We start from the raw sequence: 10,515 nt of genomic DNA on the forward strand, positions 1-10,515 counted from the left end.
TTTCTCATTACCAGTCATGTGTCCCAATCTCTTTCAGGAATCGATATCATTATCTTCTGTTTCTTTCTGCCCGTCATCCTGTGTCTCCTCCCGCACAGTCACATGGGCACATAACATCATCGCAGGTCCTGGAAGGATGGCTTCCGTCTGCTAGAGCACTTCTACTCTGCCGCACGTCAGAAACGCCTGGTGGCCTCTCCAGGTCAGGGGGCCCCTCTGTCCCCTGATGACACCGGGCCCCCCCTAACTCACAGGCCGGCTCCCCTGACTCACAGGCCGCCCCCCCTGACTCACAGGCCGCCCCCCCTGACTCACAGGCCGCCCCCCCCCTGACTCACAGGCTGGCCCCTGGCGGTCGCGTAGTAAAATATTCCCCCTCACACACACACTGCCCCTCTGGATAAAGTACTCCCTATTATGTGCCCTAATCTTGGCGGCGGGGGCCGCTCACCGGACCCCGCCGCTATAGTGGCGGGTGGCGGCAGCCACAAAATAATTTTAAACAGCAGGCAGTGCGGGAGAGGCGGGGGGCGGCCCCCCCACCTCTCCACCGGCCAGCCCACCGGGAGAAGTCCCGCCCCTCCCGCCTGTCAGTCCGGGCCTGCTGAAAGGGCACACAGAGTGGGACCCCCAGCCCAGCACACAAGTGCAAACACACCTCCAAGACCCAGACCAGTGATTGTCAGATATTTGAACTTTGTGGATAAAACTAACATCTTACAAGCATTTCAGAAGAAGACATCCCCCACGGTGGTAAGGGGACATAAGATTCTGATATTCAGTGACTATTCGGCGGAGGTCACAAAGAAAAGAAGAGCCTTCAGTGATGTCTGCACAGAGCTTTTCAGAAAGAAGATAAAATTTGCTTTGCAATTCCCGGCCATCCTTAAAATCTTTGCCCCAGGAGGAGGTACAGAGACATTCATGGCCCCTGATCAGGCAAGACGCTATGTGGACAAGACTTTTGCAAAATCGTCGCCCCTGGCAAAGAGTGGGGATGCTACTCCCCAGAGGGGGTGAGGACATAAAATAGCCCATACAGGGGCAAAATTGCTAATGTTTAATGTGGAGTATTGATGCTGTTTGTAAAGGAGCGATGGGGGAGGGGGATGTGTATGGGGGTCTGGAGTTCATGATGTGGGCCTGAAAGCGTTAACTCTACCATAACCAAGACACCCACAGTCCCTCTCCATACCCCCGCTTTTCCCTTTTTTTTTTTTCTCTTCTTTTTCTTTCTTCCTCTGTCCTCCTTCTTTCCCTGTCTTTCCCAACCCCATTATTATCCCATCACCCAAACGCACCCCCCTCCAACACATAACTGCCTCCCTCTACCCCCATACCCGCACTCCCCTCCCACTCCCTCCAACTACACTCCCCCACCCACAAACTACTTTCCACCCCCTCCCGCCCACACCCCCTTTGCCACCCACAAACAAACCCTCTCCTGCCCCCCCCGGACTACACACTTTCTCCCACCCACAAACTACCTCCCACCCCATCCGTCCCAATCATCTCCCCCATCCCATTCACACCTCTCCCCATTTACGACCCTTCTCCTTCCCATAACCATCCTCTGGACCCCTCCTCCATTCTTCCCTCCTTTCTTCCTCTTGTTTCCTTTTTCTTTCTTTTCTTTTCCTTCATCTCTCCTGGGAATGAGCCTGTATATACTGGGTCGAGGTTCAACCTACTTTCAGTCCTCAGGGTTTGGGGATACTTGTATATATTTCTGAAGCTATGTTTAGCATGCCTTTAAGTGAAGTGTGGAAGCTCAAGAAAGCGAACATATTTTGAGGAGCGAAAGAGGGATCAGTAGGAGTCCCTACATACATGTGGGAAAAAAGTGAAGCCCGCAACTGTGTTTTCCTACAAAGGATATAGGATAGCGGTGTTATTTTCTTGGTTTAATTGACTTTTTTTTTTGCACCACCAGAGAGAGATGCGGTGGACAGGTTTTAAGAAGGTTTTAGTTAAGATAGGATAAGAAGTAAGATTTCAAGTAATATATAAGGATGCGAATTGTGTCATGGAACGTTAAAGGCCTGCAGTCGCCACACAAAAGACGAATGATATTGAGGCACTTAAAGAAGCTTAAAGTAGACATTGCCCTACTTCAGGAAACCCATTTGAAAAATCAGGATTTCACCAGAATGTGCAAAATGTGGGTGGGAGAAGTGATGGGATCCTCAGCCCAAAATAATAAAGCAGGTGTGTTAATACTACTCCATAAGCAGGCAAATTATAAGGTAATAACACAGGAAAATGATGGAGATGGGAGAATACAAAAAGCTTTGCTTGATACCCCATGTGGACGACTCAAAATCTATAATGTATATGCACCAAATGAGAGTAATAAGATTTTCTTCCAGGAGTTGGAGAGGCAGGTTTTGGAGGACCCTGAGAGGAACATAATAATAGGAGGGGATCTTAATACGGTAATGAACGTCAGAGAAGATAGGTCGGGCACAGGACACAAACGCATGGTAGCCAGGACACATGACAGGGTGCTGAATCTAGTCACAGAACATACTAGTGTAATAGATGCTTGGCGAAACTCACACCCGGCAGACCGAGAGTATACTCATTTCTCCCACGTCCATAGCACATGGTCCAGAATAGATTATTTTCTACTAACACAGGGTCTACTCAACAAAATGAGGAGGATCGACTTACAAGATCTGGTGATATCAGATCACGCCCCATTACTCCTAGACCTAGAAGAAACCTACCCCAAGGGAAAAGACATACTGTGGAGATTCCCTTCACACTTAGCCCAGGACGAGAACTTCCAAAAACTGGTGAAAATGTGGTGGCAGGAATATACATGGGATAATAAGGCGCATGAGGAGAACTCCCATTTATACTGGGACGCAGCTAAGGCAGTACTAAGGGGAAGAATAATGGGATATGTGAAAGCATTACGAAACAAAACAACTAAAGCATACACTGAAGCCAGCAGAAGGTCCAGAGAAGCATACACAAACTACATTAATAATCCATCTATTAGTAATAGGAACAAGTGGATAAAAGAGAAAGCAGAATTTGACTTGTGGGTGGACAGGGCAGAGAGGATGAGGGGCCAGAGAATTGCATCACATTATTTTAGATTTGGGAACAAGGCAGGTTCGCTTCTGGCATGAATGGCAAAGGGAATAACTCCTTTAACATCCATAACTCATTTGAGGGACCCATCTGGGGCTAGCCACAATGACCCAAAGAAAGTCAATGACATATTGGGAGAATTCTACAAAAAACTATATGAACAAGGGCCAGCAAATGACACAGAAGGAGGCAACTTCCTAAACAATCTGTCATTACCCACAATTACGGAGTCGGACAGGGAAATGTTAAATGCCCCAATAAACGAGGAGGAAGTGAGAACAGTTGTGAAAAACCTTAAAAATAACAAGGCCCCAGGCCCTGATGGAATGACGGGGGAATTTTATAAAATACTACAGGAAGATGTTATGCCCACTTTGGTAAATGTTTTCAACTACACTCTCCAAAATAAAATTCTACTACAGTCTGGCCATATGGCGTATATAAAGGTAATACACAAACAAGGAAAAGACCCCTCAGACCTTTCATCATACAGGCCCATATCGCTGATAAATCAAGACATTAAAATAATCTCTAAAATCCTGGCAGACCGGCTAGCATTGATCCTCCCATCAATAGTAGGACCACATCAAGTGGGGTTCGTTAAAAATAGGTCAGCAGTATTCAACATTCGCACAGTGATGGCGGTACTAGATGGAACAAAAAGACCGGGCCTGATAAAGGGGAACCCTGCGTTATTGGCCTTAGACGCGGAAAAGGCCTTTGACAATGTAAATTGGCATTGGTTAGGGCTAGTATTAGATAAATTTGGCATAATGGGTACTTTTCGGAACTATATGGAGGCACTTTACGCTACACCTGAAGCTAGAATTTCCACAATGGGCTTTCTGTCAAAATCTTTTCAGCTACAGAAGGGGACTAGGCAGGGGTGCCCCCTGTCCCCTCTTCTGTTTGACTTGGCCCTTGAAACACTAGCCCAATACTTAAAAAAATCAGAAGATTTCTCAGGAATCAAGGTGGGGAATAGTGAGATAAAACTAACCTGCTTTGCAGACGATATGCTTTTATTTATGTCAGACCCAGACAATCATCTGAAGAAGGTAATAGACAAACTGACGTACTTTGGCTCCTTTTCAGGCTACAGGATAAATATCAGTAAAAGTCAGATTCTATATTTGACATCCCTGGGAAATAGGCAAGGTGAGGGAATAGAAGTAGCCATAGCCCCGCACTACATCACTTATTTGGGAATTAAAATAGGCAGAGACTCAATGTCATTATATAGACTTAACTATCCACACCTAATTGAAAAAATAACTAAAGAGCTGTCCCTGTTTGGCAGAGCACATCTGATAAAGATGATCAGCTTCTCCCGCTTGCTCTATCCTCTACAAACTATTCCCTTACTGCTGAAACACACCGATATCAACAAGTTGCAAAAAGCGTTTGTAAAATTATTATGGCAGGGAAAGAGACCAAGAGTAGCCTACTCAAAGCTGTGTCTACAGAAAAAAGATGGAGGGGTACAAATGCCTATGATTAGATTGTACAACTTAGCGGCACTTGCCAGACATATAAAAGACTGGATCAATGGGACAAGCTTCTTTTCTAACGTTCAGCTGGAGAGGGAGCTAACAAGCCCTTTTAACTTGGTAGCGGTATTACATATGAAGCTAGATAAAATACCAACGTACGTGAAACAGAGCTGTTTAGTAAAGGACACGGTGGGGGCCTGGAGAGCACTGAGAAAACTGTATAGACTCCCTTATTGTCTTTCAAAATTTACCCCGCTGTGGGAGGATCCAAATTTTATTCAAGGGTCTCAAAACAAATTATTTCAAGGATGGAAGCAGAGGGGAATACGGAGGTTGGGTGACTTACTGAAAACAGAGGAGGGGAGAATTCTGAGCTGGGCGGAGGTATCGGAAAAATTTAACATGGAAAATCACCATTACCTACAATATTTACAAATAACAACACATTACACATCAGTGGTAAAAGAGGTCGGGAAGGCAGAGAAGAAGGGGAGTTTTGATGTATTGATTGGTCAGGGAGCGGGACATGAATCCCTTTCGATCATATACCAACGATTGAGAGATCAAGTACAGGGCCCCTGGAAAGAGCAAATATTTAAAACCTGGGAGACTGCTCTGGGCGATCCGGACATCTATGATAAAATTCTAAGGGGGTTGGAATCTGTTAAGAAAGTAATGATAAATGAACAATGGAGGGAGATGCAATTTAAGCTAGTACACAACGCAACATACGCCTTTAATATACCACATAGCAGCTCACCAGTGCATTTCTTGGACAATTGCCCTAAATGTGGACTCCATAAAGCAAAACTGTTTCACTGCATATGGGAATGCCCACAGGTGAGGGGAGTATGGGAGGAAGCGGTGGCGTACATATTGAGGATTTGGAAAGTAGTTATACCCGTCACCCCTCAGGCCTGATTGTTTCACTGTATAGAAGCCCCTACAGAAACTGACAGAGCAAGTGCTCACATTCCAGGTGTAATACACGTAGTATTGCTTGTAGTCAAGAAATGCCTACTTAGGAACTGGCTGATAAGACAGACACCGAGAAATACAGAAATAGTTGATACCCTAAAAACAATAATGATGTACGACAAACTGGATTCGGAGAAACATAAGGAGAAGTGCACTAAAAGATTCTTCAAAAAGTGGAGAACATTTATTGAGCAAAGCTTCACACAGACGGAAATCACCCAGTTAATTAAAACATTTGAACACACGTCTTGGTATTGTGTGGAAGACATTGCAGGGACACTAGGGACACTGAAGATAGGGAGCATCCAAAGGACCAACTGAAGGGAACAAATAGGTTAGGTTGTTAAGTTAGAGTAAATTATTGTTAAGATAATTCTATGGAGATGAAATTGTTGTGACAATGAAAAAGAAAATGATGTACCAGAAGCATTATACGATCCGGAGACATTTTATGGAATGTAACAACATGTTCTCTTGTTGATGATATGTGCTTGCTGACATCAAATAAAATATGCTTAAAAAAAAAAAAAAAGATATAAGATAATCAAATACTATTGCCTAAAATAAAACACTGAGATCAATTTAGTTGCTTCATGTTTATGCATGACAGCTTAAAGTATTAGCCTTGGACTCCAAAATGGCTTATTCCAAAACTAAGCATCGGTATGGGTTCTCTTTAGTATCTGCGCACAAGGAATGGGGAGTATGGCTTCTTGCCATGTGCGGTTCCAGCTTTTAATGTGGGATGTGCTGGCAAGTAGCAGTGCTAAAACTTAACCACTTTGCTTCTAAAAACCTGCAGTGTACTATATGTCCTTATATGTCCTAGGAATACATGAGTAGTTTCTAGATAGGACTGCAGTGGAAATTTGGGGAGATTTATCAATAAAGCTTCTCTAGTTTCCTAGGCATTATTTTACAGACAAAATTAGCATTTGCACAAGGCAATATCTTTTTTTTTCCCAATCTTCCTTTCTAATGTGTTGGTTTTGTAACATTACTTCTGCAGAATATGGTTGTTCTGCACAAGTACATATTTTTCTCTTCTATAAGAAAAAAGTGTAATTTTAGGGCAAGAAAGGTTCTTCTGAGGTGGATATAATACAAATGGGTGCTGTCCAAGTGAAAATTGGACTGCACATTGACCAATGTATCTCTATAGGGATGTTCTGATGACAATTTTTTTCACAGTATCTGTGAAAAAAATTTTCTGTGAAAAAAATGTTCTTCTATCTGGGGAATACAGTTCCACATGACTGAGTCTATGGGTGCTTAAATAAAACTGTATCCCACACATAACATCCATGTGGCATCCAATTTTTGCAGATACATTTCCATTAGTAACCTAGCAGACTGTATTTGTGAACATTTTTCAATGTGTGTATATATATATATATATATATATATATATATATATATATATATATATTATACCGAATATATATATTATAAAAGACAAAGAACAATCAATTGGAGGGTTTTCAGTTTCCCTTGAATCATATGGAAATATATAAGATAAGTTCAATAACTGGAAGTCTTATTACCATGCCAACTATGCAAAAATGCATCTCTGAAGTCAGCTTAACACTAGAAGTCCCAGAAATTTCGAGCTCCATAGGGTTCCAATGGAGGAAATGTTAAATGACCCCTCTCTGGGGCTTCTAGTGTTAAGGGTATGCTCACACTAGATTATAAAAATCATTGACACCAATCTTTCCTTCACCTTCTATATACAATCTCTCACCCACTCTTGTTACCTGCACCTGACGAACATCTCTAGAATCCGCCTCTTTTTCACTATGGAAACAAAAAAACCCTCACTGTGGCCCTGATCTACTCCTGCCTTGATTATTGTAATTTTCTATTAGTTGGCCTCCCCCTCACTAGACTTTCCCTCTCAAGTCCATCCTTAATGCAACAGCCAGGTGACCTTTCTGGCTAATAGTAACTTTGATGCTTCCGCTCTGTGTCAGTCATTGCAGTTGCTGCCTATACCTGATAGGATTCAATTTAAATTGCTTGTTCTCACCCACACAGCTCTACACGGTGCAGCACTCCCCAACATCTCCACCCTCATCTCTGTCTATCACCTTACCCATTCCCTACGCTCCGCAAGCGACTTTCCACTAACATCCGAACTAATCCGATCCTCCCAGCTCCAAGACTTCTCCCAAGCTGCACCAAGTCTCTGGAATTCTGTATCCAAAGAACTTAGGACTAACCACAATTTACACAATTTTAGATGCTCTCTAAAAACACATCTTTTTAAGGTGTCCTCTCATAGATAGCCCACTCACTATTTCTCTGAACATAATTTGCCATCAAACTCCACCGCACACAAAAGCACTACACAGATTTTCTGGTGACTGTCTCACGCAACAGTTATCTATCTGCCATTTCTTCAAGCTGGTTGGATCGTCATTGTAAATAAGCACCTGTACTTTGTGTCACCCCCACCTCACACCATTGTAGGTTGTAAGCTTTTACTACCAGGGTCGTCTTTATTTTTGCTTTCATTATTGTATTTTCTATAACTGTTACTTATGACTGATTATATATGAACCTCTGAATTGTAAAGCACTGCAGAATATGTTGGCGCTATATAAATATTATTATTATAAGAGGACAGTCACCAATACTCTAAATATTAGGTGGGAATCTTGGCAGAAATTTACGTTGCTGCCCGAGGAATCTGTCACAATGTAAATGCAGTCTGATCTGCCAGCAGTATGTTATAGATCATGAGGGCCAGATCATATTGATTGATATTATTTTGGAATGCAATTCAATGTAACTTGGCATTTATGCTGTGAAATTTCTGCTCATTTTTTGGTTTAGGAGTCCAGTGAGCAGTCCTAAGGAGTGATTGACAGCTACATATCCCTTCTTTATGATATAATCCCATAGTTAAGACTACAGTAAAGACTGGCACCTACATAGCCTGCTCAACTACAGGGAGAAGTGTTGTCAGAGTATAACTTCTGAGTAAGACAGAGTGCTACGTCATTAGAGAATGTGAATAATATAATGGCTGCCAGTAGTTGTCCCCTAATTTTGATACCAATGTAGTAGAACATAATTCACACCCAGACTTCTCATGGGATTAGAGATTAGGGGAAATGCTGCTTAATAAAGTTTACAACATGTATATATATATATATATATATATATATCTATATATGTATATATGTATATAGAGAGAGAGAGTCATGTTTCTGTATTTTCAAGACTTCTTGTTTTTACCTGTTGTTAACTTTCTTCCCTAGAGAGTTAAATTCTCTGTATTATTCAACCCATTAAAATTACTAAACTTTGTTTTTTACTTTTTGTTCATTTCAGTTTTTTGTTTCTATATACTGCAATATCTATATTACCTAATGTGCTGTGAATAGGATAAGACTTAGAGACTATAAATGTAACATTTATAACTATAATATTGGCATCTGCCTAGATGGAGAGATAGTCAGCTCATTATGGAGTAAGTACATGTGTAGACAGAATCAAAGTGGAATGCTCGTTAGTGCATACGTGTTCTTTCCATATACATCCTACTTCTTTGGAAATTGTGTAAAGTGACTAGGTTAGTGTACCATCTAAAAAGGTTGGCATGTATGGCACTTACGGTCCTTGATGCTTGGTTGACAATGGTAACAGAACATTTTAACTTTATAGAATAAAAAAACTAGTGTAGATATGAAGACTTACTTGATATAGGTGAGTAGTCCCAGGTCTTAATGATCCCCTCAGTGGTAACTAGCAGAGCCAGAAAGAAGAAAGGGATCCAAAGCATCCTTGCACACCAGAGGTGGCAGCCTGCCCCAACTCCTCAGTGCTTCTCTGTTCTTACCTCTGCACTGCTTTCTCCTCTGAATATACCAGGTATAAAGGTAGACCCTCCTCTGTAATATAAGATCCCCTCCCTGAGCATCTGAAGGAGATGGAGACAGCTAAGTGTAGGATGTTCTGTTTGTTAAAACCAACTGGAAACAGAGATTGGACGTGTTACTTCACCCCATCTAGTGGCCAGCTCAATCTACACACTGCTTCTTTCCTAAATAACATTCAGTTAACCAGTGCACCACATGCGATTGTTAGGCCAACAGCTGTCTTTGCTTGTTCAGCTCAGCCAAGCAGACATATGGTTTCAGAAAGGGTTAGATTAAGGGGCTTCCAGATATATTAAGTGCCGTTTATCTTCAAAAGATTTAATCAATACAATAAAACCTGGCTGTTACAGCTCTTGACGGCAGATATGATGGTAAAGTCAGAATAAGATCTGAAGCCAGTTATCTGATTTGACCATAACCAGATCATCACTAAATCACCGACATGTATGCCAAGTGCTTCATTTGTATCCTGTCCTAATAGCGCAGGATCATATCAGCCATTCACAAAAGAGTTTTAAAGATCCTCATAGATATAAAAGTAAGTGAAGGTCATAGTCATCTTTTATTTCTCACCTACATTTTTATTTGGGAAAACTGAGTGACAGGCATTGTGGCTATCAATAACGCATCAAGATTTGTGCTATGTGCTCGAGAGCGTATGTACCATGGAGGCAAACCATACAACTGATATTCCTCCAGGGCCCAGAAAGGGGCCCAGCCATGGTTGGTCCTATTCTGTTTCCTGAATGTGGTGAGAAACAATAGTATACTCCCATCTACAGAGAACTCTGTAACTATTAAGTGGGAAATAGGTCTAGAATCCTAAAACAGGCATAAAGGTCCCTCTGTCCTGAGTGGCAATGCCAGGCAACAAAATTGAGGCCTGTTTTGATATTTATATAGCACACATTATCTTTTATGTAAACCACAGGGTAGACTAGTATACGCAAATCACAAGGTGCAGATATAGCACTCTGCCCTGCCTACAAAAGAAGACAACACTATTAAAAATGGCACATGATAGGGGCTAATTTCTAAATTTTGTATTGACACTT

At 42.0% G+C, this 10,515-nt stretch overlaps 1 protein-coding gene across 1 annotated transcript in view; it reads right to left on the reverse strand.

The window, feature by feature from the left end:
• PLXDC1 (plexin domain containing 1) overlaps window positions 1–9,537 on the reverse strand; it is a 160,389-nt gene extending 150,852 nt beyond the window's left edge. The window contains exon 1 of the mRNA XM_075350112.1: window positions 9,279–9,537. Within this exon, the coding sequence (XP_075206227.1) occupies window positions 9,279–9,363 (85 nt within the window). The 5' untranslated portion in view covers window positions 9,364–9,537. The remainder of the gene's footprint in view (window positions 1–9,278) is intronic.
• Between the last annotated feature and the right edge of the window lie 978 nt (window positions 9,538–10,515).

The sequence above is a fragment of the Anomaloglossus baeobatrachus genome, chromosome 5, assembly GCF_048569485.1.
Source record: "Anomaloglossus baeobatrachus isolate aAnoBae1 chromosome 5, aAnoBae1.hap1, whole genome shotgun sequence".
Lineage (NCBI taxonomy): Eukaryota > Metazoa > Chordata > Amphibia > Anura > Aromobatidae > Anomaloglossus > Anomaloglossus baeobatrachus.